Below are 23,814 nucleotides of genomic sequence, written 5' to 3'. Positions count from 1 at the left end.
TATTATAATAATTTCATAAGTACAATTTGCCAAAATACGTAAATAGATTGGCGGCAGCAGCTCACGTGGAACAATAAATCTACTTACATTAACACTAAATTTACAGTATTAACCTAAAACAAGTATTAAACCTAATGCTACAGTATTAAACTTATTTGGTAATTGTAAAATAATTTGGCATAGTAAAGTTAAAATGATAAATGAGATGATTTTTAACTAGTAAAATTTAATTAGAAGTCGTAAAGCAGGCGTACCTGGTATACTTTTATCTCCAACATAGTGAATTCATACATAGCTTTATTGTGAAGGCTGGCTGCCCTAAATAACGTAATGACATAAAGCATTCTTTGCAGAGGCCGTGTAACTGTCAGCGAGCGAGGAAGCGCTGCCATTGTTTCCGACCGCACAGCAACGAAATATGGCTTTTCTCGAGATACTCGACTGGCTGGAAGTGAGTACCCCTCTCTCACTACAAATGATAAGCAAACTTTGATATCTGTGGGTTGTTTAAAATTCTCCTATACTAGGTCTACCTGACAACAGCAAATGAACTTAGTCCCCTTGGTAAAGCATTTATCAGTAGAAAGCCTGTTGAAAGGGAGGGGTGGCTTTATGAATAACTATTAAAGTCACAGCCTGTTATTTAAAAAGTTTTACTGTTAACATTTATGTTACTAAATTATTATCATCGTTTACTGCTTTAATTACTCCTTTAATTAAAACAATAAGGCTTTATCTATTGCAAAATTCGGAAAAGAGTCGGAAAAACAGACTTATTTTTTTATTTGGTGTGTCTCAAACAAATTCCTGACTTGTGTTCGTAAATTTCCTGCAGTCTGTCTGCTCAAGTGTCACTTTAAAAAAAACGAGCACAGGTAATAAAATTTAACGGAATTCAGTTTCGTAGAACAAGGAACTTTCCAATTATTCACATCTTCCTCAAAGAATAATGCTAAACGACCTATTACTTGAGCTGCTTTCCGTTAAAATATATTAAATTACCAAGTCACGAGGTATTCGTATTATTAACTGGAAGACCAAGCCTTTTGTGGTGTATGTTAATCGAATAATGCCATTCACTTACATTTAATTGATTTAGTATAATTTTTTAGATAGTACAAATCTGATCTAATCATCGCAGCAACAATGCATGGGGGGCTCAATGATTTATGTTTGTATACTCGTTATTTCAGAAAAGACCATATGGACAGTGTAAAACTCTATGTCCAACTTTTGACACAAATCGTAGTATTTTGATATACTTTGATAATTTTTTATTATACTATAATATATACAACAAGACTTCCTGGTTGCTGAAACAGCATTTATCAGTGTATTAAATTTTTGATCCAAAACTATGTCTCAAAATATTTGTTGAGATTCTTGCAGACGCAAATAGTGGCAGACACGTAAGCAGCTAGTTACTAAAGTATAATTGGAACAAGCTCTCACAGTTTTTGTGTAATTGGTAAACGATGCGGGTCGCAAGCTGTTCTCACCCGCAGCTACACGTGTTTCGTATTAATCTTCCGCGGGGGTAGCAATTAAGATTTATAATTGGGGTTGTTATCGCATGCGATGCGACCTATATCAGTACCGGGCTCACTGTGTACCCGCTCCTTTGCGAAACAAATGACGAAATTATTATTGCAGTTAAGAATTTCTCAAATTTTCTAACCAAGTGTTAACTTATAATTGATCTTACCTATGTATATTTTCTCTATAGCTTGGGTTTTGATCTAATAACTACATATTTGCAAGTTAGACATTGATTTCTTAGATACATAATATCAACGTGTATAGGCTTCTAATTTAAGTGAATTAACGTGTAGGCTGATAAATCCGGTGGTGACAGTATGATACTTGCAATAATTATCAAAGTAGCCTCGGACAAAGTTTAGTGAACGCAGTCACAGTAGTTACTTTGTAGAATAGTTACTCTTGTGCTTCGTTTGTTATTTCAAGGAAGCTTGGTTTTCTTTGTATAAAACCTTTCAAAGTAAGTGGCTATTGTTTGCGAGGCGTAACAGGCTAGAAATCACCCTTCAGAATAATATAAACATCAAGTTAGACATTTCAAATGACAATAGGCTTTGAATAATAGCTTTGGTTAACATCAGTTCGAATGGTCCTTGAGACGGTGACAACATTCAGGTTTGGTAATCAAAATGCGCCGAATACGTGTACTACAACTCTAACCATGCAAATCACCTCTCCTGACTATTGTTCTGCGCCCTTGAGGATTATGTGACCATCCACTAAACGTGGGCAGAATCTATAATTGCCGACTGATTTCGGTGTAATGGAGGACGACAAGAATCATAAATATGGCGTAAGGGCACTTAAAAACCTTTGTCTTAATTGTCCTTCCGGAAGCCAAGCTTTGTGTTGAATTTATAAGATTTCTTGTAATTTATAGATGCATCGTTGGCTTTGTTGGTACCAGATCTGAATACTGGAATTGAGATATTTCCGTTTCCATTTCTTCACCCAAATCGCACCAAATCATTAATTGATTCCTGTCTTTTGAATTTGTTTTTGAACTTACGAACTTTCCAATAAAATACCTGAATTGAAGTATTAAGTTTTATTTGACAGACATATTATAATGACTACACAATATAAATTGAATAAAGGCGTATAACTTGAATATAATTATATAATACAACTGAAATGTGCACCACGTGCTAACCCTTTTACAACCAGTTCTGAATTGTAACTTCTGATTGCTTTAACAAAGACGTAATGATCATTGAAAACTTTAGTTATTCAATTTACAAACTTTCATAACCATACATTAAAAAAACATGAAACATTGAAAATAAAACATGTTAATTTTAAATCTAACACAATTCGTTCATTTAATTCCTCATTTTTTTTTCATGATCACATATATCTTGTTTCATATTTGTTTTTAATTAATGGTTTGGTTTAAGTCTTTTGGTCTTAATACTGGTCTTTGATTTTTGTGTTTCGAACTGTATAATGCCTTGAAAAAACTTCATGCATAATATGGAAACAATGTTGCCGAAGCAACCAGACGAAGTTAGGAATCCCATAAATTTTATCTCGTTAGCGATCAACTAAAGAATGGCTTCAATATGCCCGGCCGTGTTGAGCGATTGTTACAAAGAGTCGTTTGTTTGCTAGCGGTGAGAATAATGTATCCTTTCCTGGCGTTAAAAGTATTCTTTAGATATATCTGTCGACAACGTGTACAAAGGGTCATCATTTAAACAGCAAAAAGGACTAGTCAACATAACGAGCTATTGAAATTCTCGAAGCGATAATAATTTATTTAATGTTCAAATATTTACATACATCAATCGTTTCCTATGAATGGTGTATAGAATTTGTATAGGTGTCTAAGTGTTGTTAATGACTTTTGTATTATCCTGTTGTCATGTCAACGACGACTTGTCGGTCGTTAATAAAGCGGATACTGTCCGTATAACAATGGTGATAACATCGCATCGGCGATTTTGCCACAAAAAATCTGTTTGTAACTGCCAATTTGTAATCTAAACCGGGTTGGCTGCTGATTGTTGTCGCGTGATAGAACTATTGATTAACGGCCGTTTTCAATAACGTATCTCTGGTTACGGATACATTGCTGTCACCGTTTAATGACAAGGTCTTATCTATCCATAGTTATGTCTAATTTAGTTATAGTCCAATGCTTTATGTCGATAGTTTATTGAAATGTAAGTAAGCGTAAAAGGATCGATTTGTCTACCACTGGTAAGTTAAAGTAAGGATAGATAGGTTATTGAAAACGGCCGGTAGATTACCCCTATCGATGATTGAAACTTCTTTAGGCGAATAGAATTACAATATAACGTTTGTATTTTGTTTTCATGTAAATTTTTTTACAGATATTACATGGGGCTAAGACAAACAGATAAAATTAGTAACATTACTATAAGAAAGAAAACAAAAGCAAAATATGTAGCCTTATCTGTTTTTGGTTTAAAATGGGAATTGGCTAGTCATATACAAAGAACAAAAGAGGTAGGCCTAATAAAAGATGGAGCGATGACATATTAAAAAGCAGGAAATTTGTGGACAGGAATTGCAAGAGATAGGAATCTTTTACCGCTAAAGGCGGTCGTTATATCGAAAATAATGACTAACAATCCTAACAAAGTACTTATGTTTAAAACTATGAAATATTAACACATACTAATAAGTACAATTTATAAGTAAATACCTAAATGTAGAGAAGTAAATCTCTAAATAAATAAATTTGTTTTAATTTAGTTATGGAACCGAATCTATTTATTTTATAAAGAATATTATTCAAACTTATCCAGGCCACAGTATAAGATGTGCAGTACGGAATCTGCGTCTGTTTGTATATCAAAAACAAAATTGGAATATTTGGATATGCAAAGAGTTAATGATGTTGCGTGGCACTCAGCTCATGAAATCAGCTTAAAGATCGATTCATAGAAAAAACATAATATTATCCGTGGTTAAGGAATCATAAGTTATTATTTAAACAATTTTTTATTTTAACCTGCACATATTTAACTGCAAGCTTGTTACTTTCTCCTCTTTTGTCTTTGTAATGCTTGAAGTCTATTTTCATATTAACATCAGTATTTGAAATTTCGATATAAATAAAAAAAGGAATTCTAACGAAGTTATGGTATTTGAATGTATTTAAGTTTATTGTATTGCTATAGGATGAGAGATTGTCACTGCTTAAAGACAATCTCTTGAGACAGGTTATTAAATCGGTTAAGCCTCACGAAGCACAGAGGCTTATTATTAATTCGGCTATTTTATCATTATCGTTGGGACCTCCCAAGTTGCTCAACGGGCGGTCACTTTGCCCATCTGTACTTTCTTATGGGCAATTTCTTGATACAAAACCTTAAGATCGGTGCAATCGATGGCTAATTTGTGCAACAAGTTTAATTTTTGGTTAACCTTTCCTTGATTTAAAGAAATTCTATTTGATACCAAATCATCTCTGCAATGTTTCAAACGACAACGAGTATTTTTGGCTTTGTCTAATTTTCTGCGTGATTTCTTCTTGATTGAGTACTGGTCTTTTTACGTAGTTTAACGTAAGACAGATGGTTGTATTCAAACAAACGTTTCCATATATTCAAAATTGAATTATCTATTAATTGCGGCGGTAGATGTTTCAAATCACAGGCTTAAATTTTCCGTATGAACTTATACGTTGTCTTTCATAAAGTTGCAAAGCCTATAGTGCGGCTCGCTGATTCAGCTTGTGAATTGAGGCTTAAAATAAAATTCGGTGGACTGTACATGATTTACTTTGCGAGCTGTCGAAGGCTAGCTCATACAATATTTCATGTCCCCATATATTATTACCCTATATTATATTCTCTTTTAACTCCCTTTCAGCATAAAATATTACGTATTATGCCTGGAACATATATCTGGAGGTTAAGTTTATAAATACATAGTTTTAAAAATTGTACCTCGATCAGGAAATTCTTCGCTAACTAAAAATTAGAAGTAACTTTGTCAGTCTAATTGTTTTATAACTGATGTAGTTCATTTGACTACACGGTTGTTTCAGTTTAAAATTATCTGGCATCTTAGATCATTTATGCGTCTAGATTGACTGTGACAGCTGTGAAAACGTAGAAAATAACTGAGGTTGACAGTAAACCTCTATTTTGAGCAATGCACGCACACTAACACAAAGTGACATACAAATCGTGATTGTTAGACGTAGCTTGTCACGCACACCAACAGATTTGCGCTGGCGGATATTACGCGCACTGAGTGATTACTTTTGTTATAGTAACTTTACTACCACAAAATAATCATATGTACTACTTTAATAAAATAATTTTTAACGTCGCATACAAACAAAGCCGAAATATGGAATATACCACATGTTATGTTCTTACAATATATTGTGTACAGAACGTCCATTGGCTACTGTAACTAAGATAGTGTCACTATTAACGTTCACGGGTGCACAAAATGTACTCACAACTGAACTATATATCATGGTCAAGGCTAAGAGCCATATACTTAGTCCGAGGTATTATTATATTTAGTCACAGTCCAATGTGTAGCCCGAGTTGTACTGTATGGTTGTTGGACTCTGGTTACTTACTGGTCCGCTGACGGTCGACATAAAAATAAAAGCCTGTGTAATTTGTCTACTAAATTACAACCCGCTTGTTTTTGTATCGAGCGTGAGAAACCTGCGAGAGTTTCGGGTGTCATTAATTAAACGGCATTAGCTGAGACACAGAGTGAGACAATATTTAACACGTCTTGTGAGATTGTGTGCGTTGAGAGGAAATGTAGACTAGGAGATAATGAGATAAAATAATAGTTTGGACACATAATATAAGAAATATCTATATATATATAAATAAATTGCTGTTCGTAAGTCTCGCTAAAACTCGAGAACGGCTGGACCGATTTGGCTAATTTTGGTCTTGAATTATTTGTGGAAGTCCAGAGAAGGTTTAAAAGGTGAATAAATAGGAAAATGCTGCTAAATTAAATAAACGGCATTAGCTGAGACACAGAGTGAGACAATATTTAACACGTCTTGTGAGATTGTGTGCGTTGAGAGGAAATGTAGACTAGGAGATAATGAGATAAAATAATAGTTTGGACACATAATATAAGAAATATCTATATATATATATATAAATAAATTGCTGTTCGTAAGTCTCGCTAAAACTCGAGAACGGCTGGACCGATTTGGCTAATTTTGGTCTTGAATTATTTGTGGAAGTCCAGAGAAGGTTTAAAAGGTGAATAAATAGGAAAATGCTGCTAAATTAAATAAAAACAACAAATTTGTTTTTCCTTTGATGTGTCCATACATAATTTCTATGAGAGAATTTATTGACGCACGGTTTGACAGTTCTGTTGTGAAACAATTTCATTACGACAGCAGGGTGCATATTTTACGAAGTAATTTTTGATGTTATGAAATTATTGCCAAATTCTAAAACATTATTTTATTTATTATATACAGAACAACGTCTGTCGGGTTAGCTAGTATTTATATATAAATATTTCTTGTGTCACGTTATTTGTCGCCGATGAACTTTGGTGCTGCAAGAGAATATGGGCGGCGGTGATCTCTTAACACCAGGTAACCCGTACGCTTGTTTGTCTTCCTTTTCCATAAAAAAATCTTTTTATCTCCTCAAACATTTTATTATTAAAAACAATGTTTCTCTTAATAGTACATAACATTGAAGATTTTGAATATTGACATGGTCACTATAAGATCTTGTTAGGTTAGTTAATTACGTAATAACTTAGGACTCAATAAATTGACCGACTTGGTATCACATGGATCTCACAACTTATTACGATACAAGAACTGAGTTGCGGCACTTGGTTTAGTATACAAGTTATGTTTTTGATGGCATCTCGTATCTTTTTTAGATAGTCCTACTTCTTTTCCTTTCCTGTATCTTCTACTTCTTTAATACCAGCAACGAAATTTCTTAAACCCTCTCTCTGTCTTATGAGCTTTTCTTCTTTTTGTAGGTATTCTTCCTCTTTTATTTTTCCGGTAATATTATTTGAGCTACATAGTATAGTTCTTCTCAAAGCCCACTCCGTCTCTCTATGGTTTTTTATCGGAGTCTGATGTTACAACTTTTAAAACTTCTGGACGGTAAATGCTTCTTAGTATTCATAAATTGAGGATTCCTGTGTTTTAATATCTATTTCCAAAATCAATATGAATTAGATGTAAGTCACGTATTAACTGTATGGTAGACGTAACAAGTTTAGTTTTGTTTAATGAATGCATTGTATAGGTATAATCCTAAATAACTAGGTAGTTATGAAGGAATTTACTTTGAAGATCATAGTTGAACTTATAGATATTGTCCATCAAATAAAAACTTGTACCGTTTATTTGGGGTTTATATGTAGAGGCATATTATTCATATTATTTGTTTGAATAAATAGAATACGTGTTCACATAAATGGGTTTAACTATCGAATAACTTACGTGGCTACTCTAACAAGTACAAGTACAAAAAATGCTTAGCCTGTCTTAACACACTTATGGTAAATAGAACACACATTTTATCCCTACATATTATATCATAAACATAACATGTGGCATTATTAATGAAAATCCAGAAACTTACAGTATGCCTTTAGTTATATTTCACTAAGCGAACGCAACTCATAGAATGTATCCTACAGTATTATGATCTTTGCGCATATGTAGAGAGCGCGAGTGAAACCGTGAAGCAAGGGCTAGCTGTAGACATCTAAATTGGATTATTCTGAAAGCCATTACTGCAACTTCCTATAAGGTTGAGTTCGCACGGAGAACTTTGCGATTAATACTTACACTTGCGATTTATTGTCTCCGACAATTCTATAGTGCTTCTAAATCGATATCAGAATTCCAATGTTTTAATTTTTTAATGAACTAACTCAAATATACGTTATTTATTTGAGTCATTCTTGCATTCTTGCAAGTGTGTGTGTCACTTGATTTACAATAATGTTTTTATAACAAAATTTTATATAATTTCCTTTCATAATATAATAACTTTCGACTTGAATACCTTTGCCTAAAATTTACACCACCGATGCCTAAATTTTAGTATATCTTTGAAGTTAAATCAACACTCTCAAGAATTACAATTTGATCTTCACGACAAAAAAATATAAGTAACTTTCTTTTAATTGCTTTACATACCTACCGAGAAAAATACTACGCAGAAGACATTGTACAGCTTCAGAAACCATTTGGTATATAATTTGAAAGTAAATGATTATATGTTTATCAATTATTGTTACCGTATCAGGCGGGAGATCGATCAATTATTCATAATGTTCGATGCTTTTTGCTACTATGTATTAATGTATGCTCTACATTAATAATTAATCTTTATCTCTATACTAACTAACAGAGCCAATGTGCAAAAGCAAATTATGTACGTGAGTAACAAGTCTTTCCGTTGCGCTAGCTGGGTTGACACTGAGGCGATCGATTACGCGCGCATTTCTTTTATTTTCTATCTTAAATTTATTTTGTACAATATTCTTTTTTTCTATTAGGAAAATAAGGTTATCGTGTTATTTTTTTATTCATAAAATAACTACAACAAAAAAATTATAAGTGGCTACATTATTTTGTAGAATGACGTAACTCTTAAATAATTATAATATTTTGAGGGTAGTTCCTTAAGTAAACGCTTAAAACGTATGCATTGCAAACCTAGCCTTATGATTGAGGCATGCCCATTGTGTCATTACTGTTGGAACACTTTGTGCCGACTCATTTGTCATTGTTACACTCGATCAGCTATTACGTAACTCGTCCATTGCCACTGTACACGAATGTAATACATGCTGCATTCGCAATAAGATTCATATTAGTTTTGTCTGAACTTAGTGATCCTGCCTTGGGTGGGTGAATTATTTAGCGGAGTTTGCGGGTAGTTCGGAATCGGTTAATATTGGAACGGGTTTTGGTTAGTGAGGTATCCTTCTATATTGTATTGTATACGATTGTTATCGGCTTATGGTTTAAGGGAGTTGCATAAAACGAGAGTACGGGTCACCTGATGTTAAGTGATCATCAAATTCAAATTCAAATATTTTTATTCAAAATAGGATTTAAAATCACTTATTGAACGTCAAAATCTACCACCCATTCAAAAGAGACTGCCTCAGACCTGAGAAGAATGGGCGGTAAGAAACTCAGCGGGCTTTTTTTTTAATATAAAATATGGATTACAATGTAATATCGTACAATAAACATTTCTAATTAAGAGCCTGAGGGTGTTCGCTTTATTCCCAGTCCGTGGTGTTATTAAGAAAATCGTTTATACTATAATAACCTTTCCCACACAAACGTTTTTTAACAATTTTTTTAAATTTCGTAACACATTTGTTTTGTACATTTTCTGGGATCATATTGTCGAAGCATATACATTGCCCAACACAAGACTTACTAACTCGATCCAACCGAGTAGTAGGCACAACAAGTTTATGTTTGTTCCTCGTGTTAACATTATGAATGTCACAGTTTCTAGAAAATTCCTCAATGTGCTTATGAACATACAAAACATTATCAAAAATGTATTGAGAAGCAACAGTCAAAATGTTTATTTCTTTAAATTTTTCTCTTAATGATTCTTTAGGACCTAGGTTATAAATCGCGCGAATAGCCCTCTTCTGCAGCACAAAGATAGTATTAATATCGGCCGCACTGCCCCATAACAATATACCATAGGACATAATACTATGAAAATAACTAAAGTATACTAATCTCGCCGTATCTATGTCAGTTAACCGTCTGATTTTCTTTACCGCATATGCTGCAGAACTAAGCCTATTCGCCAATCCTTCAATATGGGGGCCCCACTGCAATTTGGAATCAAGAGTAATGCCAAGAAATATAGCAGATTCCACTGGTTTTACCACCTCTCCATTTAATAAAATATTCGCATCTACATTTTTGACATTTGGCGCGGTGAATTTAATATATTTGGTTTTATGATTATTTAACAATAAGTTATTGGCGCTAAACCAGTACACGATGTCAGATAGAGCATTGTTTACTTCGTCATATAAAACTTGGCTTCGTTTCACTTTGAATATAAGTGAAGGTTATGATTCCATATCTACACATATACTCAAACACTGCAAGCACAATATCTCTCATATTTTGACTTACTTAATTAATATATCCTTTTCACAGGGTGTCTTTCCAGAAAGCTTAAAGTTATCTGTTATTAAGCCTTTACTCAAAAAGGGTACTAAAACCGATATCAATAATTATCGGCCAATTACTCTTATATCTATTTTCTCAAAGATAATGGAAAAAGCAATGTATGTAAGAATAATGCATTTTCTAAATAAACATAATATTATAAAAAAAGAACAAACTGGATTTCAAGCTAACAAATCAACTACTTTGGCTGCTTATTACTTAATAGAAGAAATAACTACATGTATTAACAAGAAAATACCTGTAATATCAACCTTTTTTGATATGTCAAAAGCATTCGATTTTGTTGATCATCATATCTTAATATATAAATGTGAAAAATATGGTATAAGAGGCCCTGCTCTAAAATGGATTGAAAGTTATTTAGCCGATAGACAACAAATTGTAGAAATAAATAACATAAATGAGAAACTGGAGATGACTACATACAAGTCACCCTATTTAATTAGTAAATTTGGAGTTCCTCAAGGAAGTCTTATGGGACCCTTACTGTTTTTAATTTATTTGAATGATTTACCCGATGTGGTTGGCTATAACTGTGTATTATTTGCAGATGACATATCCATAATTATTCCTGACGAGCATAAAGCGATAAATAATTATAATATGACTATTAATAAATATTTAGAAACTATATTGACATGGTTTAATGAGAATAATTTATTCGCTAATATGACAAAATCTAAATACCTACAATTTTCTAATTATAAAACAATACATAAATCTCTAAATATAACACACAGTGACCTAACGATTAAAGAAACAAACACAATAAAATTTTTAGGCATTATATTAGATTGCAATTGTAACTGGAAAGCTCAATGTGATACAGTGGCAGGCAAAATAAATAAGTTCGTTTTCGCTTTAAGAAGGCTCAGACAAACTGTATCCTTTAATGCTGCACTTACTGCATACCACGGTTATATTGCGTCAGTTTTACGGTACGGGTTAATACTATGGGGAAACTCCACTAATATTTCAAATGTTTTTCTGGCACAAAAAAAATGTATAAGAGCTTTATGCAATGTCAGAACTCTAGAATCGTGTAGACCATTATTCAAAAAGCACCGTCTGTTAACGCTTACTGGTCTATATATATTAGAAATTTGTATGTTCATTAAAAAACATGGTGAACTTTTTAAACCAGCAAAGGACTATTCCATATTAGGATTAAGAGATCCAACTCGCCTTCTGATGCCATACTGTAGAACAGCGCTTCATCAAAATAACGCAAATGTTATGTGTATTAGGGTATTTAACCACCTTCCAAAGAATATTAGAGAGATGCCTAAAACATTAATGCATAAAAAATTAAAATTATGGCTAATAGATAAATGCTTTTATAGTTTAAAAGAATTCTTTAGCCAAAAATAATAGTATTCAAATGTAAGTTTTGAGAGGTACCTACAAACTAATGTTTATTTTATATTATCTCATTGAATTAAAGCTATGTAATGTGTATTAAGAACGTATAAGTATAAATTAAATATGATATTCCAATATTGACAATCAAATATTTGTATGCCGATATATTGGCGAATTGTGCTGTACACCAATTAATTGTTAACAACTATGTTACCACGATTCATGCAAATAAATCATTTCATTTCATTTCATTTCTAAGTGTCATCCGCAAACAATACCACCTTGTGTTTTTTTTCTACAAGGTTAGGTAGATCATTTATATAAATTAGGAAGAGGAAGGGTCCAAGAATAGACCCTTGTGGTACCCCCATACCGAGAGGAGTCCCAGGAGATCTCCTGCCATTCACCTCGACCCTCTGAATCCTATTATTTAAATATGAGATCAGAAGATCGAGTGCAGATCCTCTTATACCATAGTGGCATAGCTTCCTGGCCAGCGTTGAATGTTGAACACAATCAAAAGCCTTAGATAAATCACAGAAGATACCAAGTGCATTCTGTGATTCCTCCCAGGCCTCAAAAATATTCCTGATGAGTTCAACACCTGCATCCGTAGTCGAGCGTCCCCTAGTAAAGCCAAATTGTTTTATATGAAGTAACTTATAAGTGTTAAAGTGAGTAAGCATTTGGCTTAAAATATTTTTTTCAAAAATTTTACTAAGGGTCGGCAACACCGAAACAGGGCGATAGTTATTCGGGTCAGAAGTAGGGCCCGATTTTAAATATTGTGCTCACATTCCCTTGCAACACCGAAGGAATCACAGGAGCGTTCCCGGTCTTTAAGGAAGGTGTACGCGCTTTTTTTTGAAGATACTCACGTCGTATCGTCCAGGAAACACCGCATAAGTAAGCTCAATCAACAGCTTAATTGTGGTAGAAAGTTCCTTGAAAAAAGCACTAGTGAGGAACGCGGCACATCCAGATAGTTGCGACGATATGCTCATTTGAGGCGTGTTGTGCGAAGGTGGCATTAGGTGGCTAAAATCAGGTCAAACAACTCTTGTGATCTAGTCATTCACAGCACTGGATCCCCGCCACTACGAACAGCTTGACGATATGAATTATTATAAATATCTATTTACTCTACCTACATTTGTGAATTCGTGTGTCAAAAAAATAATCAAAATATATGAACCAGCTTCAGATTGCCTTTTATGCAACTGAAAAAATGAAGCGGGCCTTTAATACAATACGCTCATATTATATATTAAAAGAAAATACGACCTAAATAAACAAAATAATATTACGTTTAGTTTATCTATGTTTCCTTCACCAGTATTGAATTATTTGGATGTGTTCATATAGGGATCGATAAATTCAATATTATATGTGTGTTGGTTCGCAGGGCTGTCAGCAAATAGAAAATATAATATTATGTTCTGAATAGATGAAAAATTTTTAATGCCTTCCTTAAACGTAGTTTTAAATTATGAATGCATGTTGGTAACTTATAATGGTATTAACTCCGATTATTACTATTTATATATTTGTGCACGTAAAGTGTAATTTTTTGGTTTGCCAAATAAACTTTACAAGTATTTTATAAGAATCAGGGTAAGTTAGTTTCGTGTAATGTAGTGTAATGATAGGTGATCGCTAACCAGCGCAGAGTGACGTATTACGACTGTCTCTGTTATAAGCTAGACAATCGTTTCACTTTAGGTGGATCAGCTGTTCTTTCGTCACTTATTCCCAAACGTGACACTATAAAGAAAAAATATTTGTTTGTTGTGTCAGATTTCAGCTTCAGCGATATGTTAACAGTGTATGGTATTGGTAGGAATTCGGTGCCCTCCTTTCGATTATCAAGACTCGTATCTCACTACAGCTATCAGTGTCTAAATAAAGCAAATTTCGATACTGTCGTTGATTTCATAATTATTGGTAAGTAATAGCCACTTGGAAAAAAAACATTCTTACCTTTGGTTCATACAGTATTGGAAAGTATTACGCTATCAATCTACTTTAAAGCTTAAAGGATTATAGAAATGTATGGTTAGAAAAGCTATCTATTTGCGGTAAAATGTGTAATTGTTCTTCAAAGACTTTATATTTGTAGAAGTTCTTCATTTGTAGTTGTTGGAGAAAACGGCCCTGTGTCTATTTCGTTGTAAATTAGTAATTGGGGTGCCTTGAAACTATTTCATTGCGGAACCCTTTAGGGATACAAAATACCGTTGACAACCCTAGCACGTACAGTACGGTGTGCGAGAGCTCGGCGACGGAAGTTGTCGTTACGTCACGGGCGTCGTAATGAGCTTTATATAAGCGATAGCTTATTCGCTTCCGCCCTGGAGCATTCAAGTAATATAGGAGTAACTGTACGATATTGTTATATTATTGATTGCGTCGCTTTGTATGTTTTATTTATGTGATTGGCCTTTACCGGTGTAAATTGTGTTGTTTATGCTAGGAATTACTAACTGCGGTAAATGTCCTCGGGGTCTGTAGAATATTGAGCTAGCAGCTGCTTTTGAAAGCTGAAGTTACAAATGTAGCCTGGGGTAGTGTCCATTTAGTAAAAAATTTTAGACACCTAAAGCTATTGCCGTAGTACTCATTGTACGCAATCCTTAACACGAGGGAGCGGTAGTGCCGCTATCGCGCGCTCTTTTCTTCACCTACGGGATTTATGTTACAGAAAATTTTTCGTTCTTATTTCTAAATAATTGTGACCATGAATGGGGCTGCGGGTAGTTTTTGGCAACAATCGCACAAAAAATATTAATTTGCCTTAAATACGCGGGAAAGTATGTAGGTATACCCACGGAAACAAATAGCAATATACGGGATGTTGAATGAAAACACAATGAAACATGACACAAATTTTGAAATCAGAAAGAAGGGTTCACAAGTGACCTCCCAGGTGAATTAAAGAAAGAGGTAATGGACTTAAATCTCCTTTCTTGCACAATAATATTATGCCAAACATGGATATATAATAACGAGAGAGATAAAAGACCGCACTACGCTTAATACTAAAACAGCACAGAGTTTCTGTCTAAAATATGCGATTAACATTAAAAGCTGATGTCCTGGAAATGGGGAGGTCATGTAGAGGTATATGAGAACTTAGAAAGGACTTTCCATCTTTGCACACACTTCGACACGCCTCAGATTAGAATATTATCCCCATCGTATTTAATAGACCCGCTTCATTGTTTCAGTACTGTTGCATAAAAGGCAGATATATTTTGTTTATTTAATAGCTTACGCACAAATTTACAAATGTAGGAAGAGAGAATAGAATTTATAATTATACGAATTCATGTCGTCAAACTGCTCGAGGGTCCAGTGCTGTGTGAACGGCTAGATTACTTTGCGTTGCGTAGAGACTTCCGCGTCGCTTCATTAAGGGGAACTGTTCCGCTTTTGACCTGATTCCTGCCGCCGATTTCCAGTTCCGTTCGACACGCCTCAAATTAGGATATCATCGCCACCATCTGGATGTGCGGCGTTCCTCCACAGTGCGGTTTTCAAGAATATTTCTTGCACGTACAACTTGTGCGGTGTTTCCGGGACCATACGACATGGGTACCTCAAACCAAATACCAAAAAACGCCCGCGTAAGCTTGCTTATAGGTCAACAACTGTGATTCTTCTGGTATTGCAAGGGAATATGGGCGGCGGTGACCACTTAACACTAGGTGACTCGTACGCTCGCTTTACGTACGCTCCTCCTTTTCTTTATAAAAAAGAACCAATAGGCTCAGTGGTTTTTAATTAAATCTAATTTTTATGTCTTATACTTATATAAAAGTCATTAAGCATTAAACTTATTAGTATTTGGCGCAAATTCGGTCTCACATGGAGTACTGTTTTTACCTCTGGGTGGGCGCTCTCCACTACGAGTTTCTTCCATTTGACCGCATGCGGCAAAAGCGGCATTCATCACGGGGAGTGCGCAGAAGATTTGTTCTCAATGATAGCAGTAGCTGCATTCCACTGTTTTAGGAGAAATATTCTCGCACAGCCAGTTTGTGGAATCAATTACCGACTACAGATTTCCGTATCGATACAACTTAGAGTACTTGCAAGATTAGTGTATACTCACAACTTAAAGGCTGGCATCGTATCTCTTGACCCCTGGGCCCTGGTGTTGCGAATGTCCAAGGGCGGTTGTCTCATCACTTTTAATAACACTTCCTCTTGCCCGTTTGCTCCCTCTCATAAAAGAAATCGAAATATTATTTATAGCTAAGTAAGGTTGATAAGTTTACGATTAAGTTTGTTTGAAAACTAGAGCAACTTTTAGCTACGATCGCCCAGATGAAGTTTACATGCAGAGAGAGCGTTTTGCTTTTTAGGTCAACACGCTTCAAAGCACTTTATCTTACGGCGAGGTCTTTGTTATTCAAAATGTAGATATCAATCACTCCTACGTTTTACGTTTCACTTAGATTGAAAATTTGTTGAATTTTATTCTTATTTGATCATTTAACAAAGATTCACGGCGATGAAACGAAAAGCCTAAAGGCCTTACCAATAACCTTGGAATAATGTTATACCTGAGAATAAACCAAGAATGGGTAAAATGTTGACTATATATCACTGATAAGACTGCCAATGCAATGATAATTCCGAAGTTTTGCGATTACCAAACAGCCTTGTATTAATGCGGGAATCGTTACACGTCGGAGTAAACCAATCACAAGCAAAATCTATATTTGTAAACACTTGTTGTTTTATTATTTAGTTGTTGGTTTATTATCAGGTATAACTTTAAATTTACTTGTAAGGCCGTGAATGTGTTAAGCTTAGTTCAGTTGATTTGACTTTCATTAACATTTACTTAAAGGACACACAACAATAATAATTCTTCAATTAATACAAACGGTTTGGTTGTCAATCATTCTGTTTTAAAAAGCAGAGGGGCTACCATCAACTTTAAATAAGCGATGCGATTCCGATGCAGTTCAGTTTAGGTACCTAAACTGAATCACTAAAATTTTGATGTTGCATGATTTTTTTTAAATCATGTCAAAAAATATGATTTATGCTATATTTTTTTTTTGTTTTTATTATGAAAAATAGAATTACAATTTATTATTATATAACAGCCCAAAAACCACAGAGGTTTGTCCGGCATGTTAGAAGATAATATAGTGTCTAGACATATAAAAATAATAATCAAAATCCATTGCTTTTATAGATATGTATTTATTTATTAAATTTTGTGGTACAATATGCATTTATACTATTATTTGGCTCTTAATTAGGAACAATGAACATAATCAAATAGTTTTAAATATACTACGTTTATGAATGAAATTTACTATAACAATTATTGTTATCTTTGTTCAAACACAACTCAACACGACACTTTTCGCAAGATATGTTTGTTTTTCCATTACATTGAGGATACTTACAGCGTTGTCGCTTCTCGTTCCATATAGGAAGTTCCATAACCTAAACTGAATCACTAAAATTCGTACGATGAAGTGCCTTTTACTGAATGGCGTTTGGATCGCTTATGAAGCATGACCGAAATAAATTTGTCTGTGGTCCGCGGTGTGAGAGATGACGCTCTACAATCGTTGCATAAGTTTGTCTCTCTTACTCGAACCATATGCGTTGCGTTTAAAACAGAATAATATGATTTTAGCGGTTTTTTTGCGTAGAAAATACTAAAAATACATTTTAATATTGCGCTTTATAGCGGCAAATTATAAACCTATAGCCCTTTTGTGTACATATTAAATAATAGTAATATAAATAAATATAGTTCTTTGAATGTTTGCTTAGGTGTTTTTTAAAAATAACGAGTTATGAACGCACCTCCATTGATTTTTGATTTGACAGGACCACAGAGTACATTTTTTAAATTCGTTCTTGCGAACAGGCCTGGGCCCTTACTGTGTCGTCTTTAGTATTTTCATATTTGGTATTTATTTTCAGTATCTTTTTTACAAAAAAGTCCCAAAAAAGTATTCTCATCTCATCTTTCATCAATAAAATTTTCCTTTTCTGTATGTTTTCACTATTTTTAAAAGTTATAACAACAGGATTCACTTTCCTCTAAGGAAGTAGTAACTTTTTTCGAATCGCTCACTTTGACACATAAGCTCTCCAGTTTAGGTTGAAATATTACCTCATGGTGTGAAAGAAAGGATGAACTAAATCAGTTTGCGATTCAATTGATATCATTTTTGACAATCAACTGACATATTGCGATTTAATCAGTTGATTTGACGTCAATCTAAATTAGATAGCTCTAACACGTCGTGGTACGAAATAGGAAAGCAGTTCATTTTAGGTTGTCAACTGAATCGCAATAAGAGTTCATGGTAGGCCCGCTGTACGGTATTTGCCTTTTGTTTTTTCAGCATTAATCAAGGGAGCCATTAATAATGTCGACAATGATGGGTTTGAGAGATTTCAAATGTCAACTTAGTTAACGGAAAGTACCGTGCGGCATCAAAGGCTGTATTTTGTTTCAGGTAGACTGAGCATATCGTTTTAATATCAAAGTGATTTTATTTAAGTTTTAAAGTGATCCTATAGGGTTCCGCTTTTTCTTTTTGAAGTAGGTACGGAACCCTAAAAAGGTGATTTGGCGGACATTGACAAAGTTAATTAGTTATAGTACACGACAGCGTAACATGTGTAATCTACACTACGATATAAATCGCTTACACTTGACTAAATTTTTTAGCTGTTGCATAGCTTCTATCGCAGGCCTTAAGCGTGGAGACCGAATCCAGAAATTCCGTAACGAAAATATCCTAACATTTTAACAGATTTTATATATTTTTTGTGTTATTAAAATTTTTAAATAAAACATTTTTTAAAGGACTCAAAACGCGTGTAATTGTAACTGTGTTTTTAAATTGTCATTAAATTTTGCCAAAAACGACAATGTGGGGTGGGTTTGTCTACAACAATACCACCTCAAATGCAATAAATGGTGATAAACTTCATAATGACAACTATGACAAATACTATCGAGATTCATTTCATCTGCAATCCCCCTGAAAACGAGATCTGTAAAGGTCTTAAAACGTCGAGTTAACTTAAATAATAATGAAAATGTTAATTTTACGCAAACATGTAATTTTACTTTTTATGTTTTGCGTAAATAAAAACACAATTACAAATTACACGCGTTTTTAGCCATCAAAAAGCCATAAAAAAAATTAATTGTTGTATTTTTTTTGTACCACTTAAATATTGTTCTTTCTTTCTTTCAAAATCTCGTACGATATGAGCCGTATCTAGCTAGCTTCATGTTATACTCGTATGAAAGCAGTGACACCAACGTGACATAACCTAAACAATAATATCTTTATTAGTTAGATAAGGACATAACTAGAACTATGTGGCGAATTAATCGGTCATCGAACCGAGTGCAACAAGACCTATGTCTTATACGACCATGTTGTAGTCAAACTTCAAATCTACGTCGCTTCTAGGTTTGCCTAGTCAAACCTCAGGTCCGAGCCCAATAAAGTGTTTCGGTCTTTGAGACAACAAGAGACCGACAGTGAAACGCGGAAAGTCAATATAGTACCATAAAAATGTGTGAATTTTCTCGAGTGTTAATTCCGATAAGATTTGTCTTTAACCATTTTTGAATTCAATAAATATAGTACGACTTTGTGACATATAGTAACTATTTATTTCTTGTATTTTTAAACACTCATTTACTATCTTCGTATTTTAATTGAAGTACATTAGTAAAATATTAAATTCTTGAGTTAGGCGTTGTATTATAAATTATTTTGTATGTTTATATTTACGACTGTTACTTTAAAAATCTGTTATCTTTAATTTGTAAAACAAAAAAAAAATACTGAGACATATTCAACTCCCAGACCTGTGACGTCGCGCTCAGCGAACTTTTTTTTAACTTCCCGCTGAATAAATTGAAAGTATTAAAAAATTCGTAAAGTTATTGGTTTTACCCCGTTCTTTGAAAAAAGCTTCCTTGATTATTCCCGCCATGGTGTCCGTTTGTCTGTCATACAGATAGTATGTATGTGGGTGTTTATATGTAATATATTTATTCATAAAAGTTACAAATATCTTTTTCACCAATCCCCGCAAAACTGCTTACGCAGTTTGACTGCAGGTAACTCGCTTTATTGTTTATAAACACAGCTTATAAATTATTACATTTGGTTATATTAATACAATTAATTTAGGTAAATGGTTACAGCGTATTTAACAAGTGTTTTTTAATGTTTTAGTGTGTGTGTGTGTATGGATGTATGTAAACCTCCTATAGCTTTTAAACGGCCCGACCGATTTCATCGCGGTTGGCGTTTCGAAAAGGCATGGCCAAACTTAGATTTTGAATACAGTTCGGACCGATTCGGACTTGTAGATTTTAAAAAATCTCAAAAAATAAACGATGATTTTTTTTATAAGTATGTGTTTTTTTTTTTAATTTTTTAAACGGCTTTACAGATCGATTCTAAAAACTAATCAGCTCATAACATCAAAAACCACGCTGATCGCCACCAAGATGGTCAACATCGGTTGATTCTTTCGTGAGTTATCGTCGAAAAAAGATCGGAATAATACTTAATCATATAAGATGTCGCGTGTTTCGGAGATGGTTTTAGTATATGTTATGTTGGTCATTACTGATCTGAAAACTATATTTTTATGACTTAGAAATACCTATATACCTATTCGCAAAAAAAAAATGATTTTATATAGCAAACAATAATGTTCTATATACGTTTGTACATATGATGGCATATCATTCGCAGTCTGACAGCGGAACCGTAAAAGTGTGCTTAAAGACAATGTTTAATCAAATCTGAACTGAATAAATGTTTAACATTGCTGCTTATTGAGCAGGAATATTTTAAACAACTGGAGTAAATGCGGCAATGTATAGATATAGTCAACTGCTATATGGCAGCAGCTACAAATTACATTAAAATACGCGTGGCATGTTCCATATTTCGGCTTTGTTTTTATACAATTTGATTTGTCTATACACAGGATCGTCATTGATGGCAAGAGAACGGTCAGCACTTGTAGACTGTGTTATCCGCATCATAAGAAGTGTTCTTAAGAGTAGAGTGAAATAAAAATATGAATTGTAATCAGCTAGACGAAGGACGATGGTATGAGCACGGTCACGGTGGTCTGTACGATAACGAAGTAATAAAACGGTCATGGTTCACGTGATTGTTAAACAATCAAAAAACAAACGTTACTTGATACTCATGTTGACTTATAAGAAAGCTAATAGCTTATTGACAAACACAGCGTGCGAGACAAGAACATCTGCAACGGATATACACAAAGGTAGTAAAGGTAAGCGAATATATTGTTAGTGTAACCGATTTTGATTGTCAAGTCGTCAACAGTCAGCCACGCTTGGCATTAGCTCCTTTGTATTTTGAAAATTAAAACGTTAGTTAACGTACACATTGACAATATAACGACGCAATATATGATACTTGAAATAAGTCACGCATTATCGCGTTGTCAGGTTGTTTAGACGCTAGTATTTTCTAAGTCTACGGTTAAATTATAATCTTGATGTATCTGTTCTAATGTGAAAATACCCGCTTTTGCTGAATGCATATTATATTTGTTCACATGGTACTTACACCAGTTAATCATCTTGAAATTATTTTTTTGTCCATTCTCAAGATGGCGCATGATTGTCAATGAAACACCCCCGATTGCCCGTAAAAATTACACCAAACCAGTTTCAATAGTCATTATATAACTGAAATAAAACAAAATATTAATTTATAAAATTTGTCAAAAACGACCGCTTTTTCAATTGTTTTTTCGATATAGTGGAACTATAAAATATGTTGAATCTTTTTTGATTCAATACAAAAAGGTCAAAGTTGATACACTACTCGATACGAAATATAAAAAACTGCAACCTGGCCACAAAACTATATACTGTATCTAGTAACATCAGAACCGAGTATTTGTCAGAACGTTGAAGTAATTGATTAAAATATTACCGCGGGACGATTCTTAACAGAGATTTAATGCTCGTCGGACCAAGCTCGCCACCCCTTGACGAATTGTTTGTTTGACATTAACAAATATATTACACTGCCCGCAATAACTTGGACTTCATCGTTAATTGGTGCAATGTTGAGAAATTCTTAATTTATTTCATTGTCTGACGTATCGTTCGTAATTAATTGTGTGTATTATTTTCTTAGTTGTCTTTTATCAGTTGGACTACTCTTTATTAGTGTAAAACAATCACAGTATTCCTGTTAAAGCCATAAACCATTATATTAAGTTATTTTGGTAAGTATATCACGCAACGCCGTAACACTGGCCAAAAAGTATTTAAAAAAGAAGGTTTACTTAAAATCAATGGCACGAAGGTGTCGTTGCTGTAAAAACGTAGTTCGGGTTTAATGAGCCTGGTAGCCCAAACCATAAAACTCCCTAAAGATTACCAAAATACATTTTAAAAACTATACATGCAACACATTTAAGGTTTAAGGAGAAAACTTCGCGCGCGTTTTTAGAGCCAAATTAATAAAACTCGTAAAAACAACCCGAAGCCATAAATTTGTTGGATGAGTAAAGTAAACAATGGAATAGACAATCAATTCTCTTAAATTGATAAGTTTTCGACTCGCGCAATAAAGTAGTGGAGCGGGCGGTGAGGGAAAGCGCTGAATGATTTAGCTGAGCCATTTCCCCGTTTGTTGTTGACGCGACAGAACAATAAATTAACGACAATTGCACTAATTGTGCACTTAATGGCTCGGTTAACTGACGTATTGTCTCGCTCCGATACGAAAACTAATCGTCAAGAATAGTGGAGAGTTAGAATTGAACTGCTATTTGTGTTAGATGATCGATTTCCGGCTTATTGCTTATGTTCAGTAGCATATATTTTGTTTATGTAAGTACATCTCCAACGGAGATACAGAAAGGTAGAAAAGGTAAGCGATTCTATTGTTTCTGTAACCGATTTTGATTGACTAGTCGTAAGCAGTCAGCTACGCTTGCCATTACCTTCTTAGTATTTTGAATATTAAAACACTATTTACATAGAAAAATATAATAGGTGACCCATTATCGGGTGTCAGGTCATCTGCATGCTAGTATAAGTCTGAGTAAAACTATGTGTTAGTAGAGCAAGTTTCTGTGTTAATATTTTTGTCGCAATAGCTCCGGTATTCATCGTTTATAAAATATTTTCAGAGTGCGCTGGCAACAAGCCTAAAATGTTTTTCTTATGTTGTTTCCTTATTGAGTACGTGATATGAATTTCCCTTTCAGTGAACGACACAAATCAATGATATTGTTCAGAAAAAGGAAGCCGCGCGGAAAAATGACGAAAATGAAATGAGTAATGTTTTTATTTGTGTTGAAGTAAAGGCAATCACTGTGCTTGATGTTGAAATTGATTTAAGTGTAGGGTTCGCGTGAGGTGAGACTACTAATCCAGTGTTGATAGGAATCTACAAATGTAGCTTATGGAAGTTGCTTGCCGAGGTCAGGGCGTGCAATTAATTTGAATTATATATTATTGTTTCAGCAACTAAGGTGGTGAGGTGTTTCAATTCCTTGGCCTTGACGTGGCTGTAATACATAAATTGAACATGGGTAGGTGTAAAAGAAAATACATCAACGTACAATCTGTTTGAGCCATCTTTATATACCTCATTTCCTAAGAGTAACAATTTAGAAAAGGGTTCTCAAAC

General features: G+C 34.0%; 2 protein-coding genes across 2 annotated transcripts in view; both read left to right on the top strand.

Annotated features, from left to right (window-relative positions):
- LOC126971109 (myotubularin-related protein 9) overlaps nt 1-23,814 on the top strand; it is a 339,153-nt gene that overhangs the window by 255,198 nt on the left and 60,141 nt on the right. The window lies entirely within an intron of this gene.
- Nucleotides 1-23,814, top strand: part of LOC126971118 (heparan-sulfate 6-O-sulfotransferase 2) — a 140,162-nt gene that overhangs the window by 56,207 nt on the left and 60,141 nt on the right. The window contains exon 3 of the mRNA XM_050817272.1: nt 354-451. Coding sequence (XP_050673229.1) covers nt 354-451 — 98 coding nt within the window. The remainder of the gene's footprint in view (nt 1-353; nt 452-23,814) is intronic.

This window comes from Leptidea sinapis, chromosome 23 (assembly GCF_905404315.1).
Source record: "Leptidea sinapis chromosome 23, ilLepSina1.1, whole genome shotgun sequence".
Classification (NCBI taxonomy): Eukaryota; Metazoa; Arthropoda; class Insecta; order Lepidoptera; family Pieridae; genus Leptidea; species Leptidea sinapis.
Note: the sequence above shows the minus strand (reverse complement) of the source record. Positions and strands in the feature narration are given on the sequence as shown.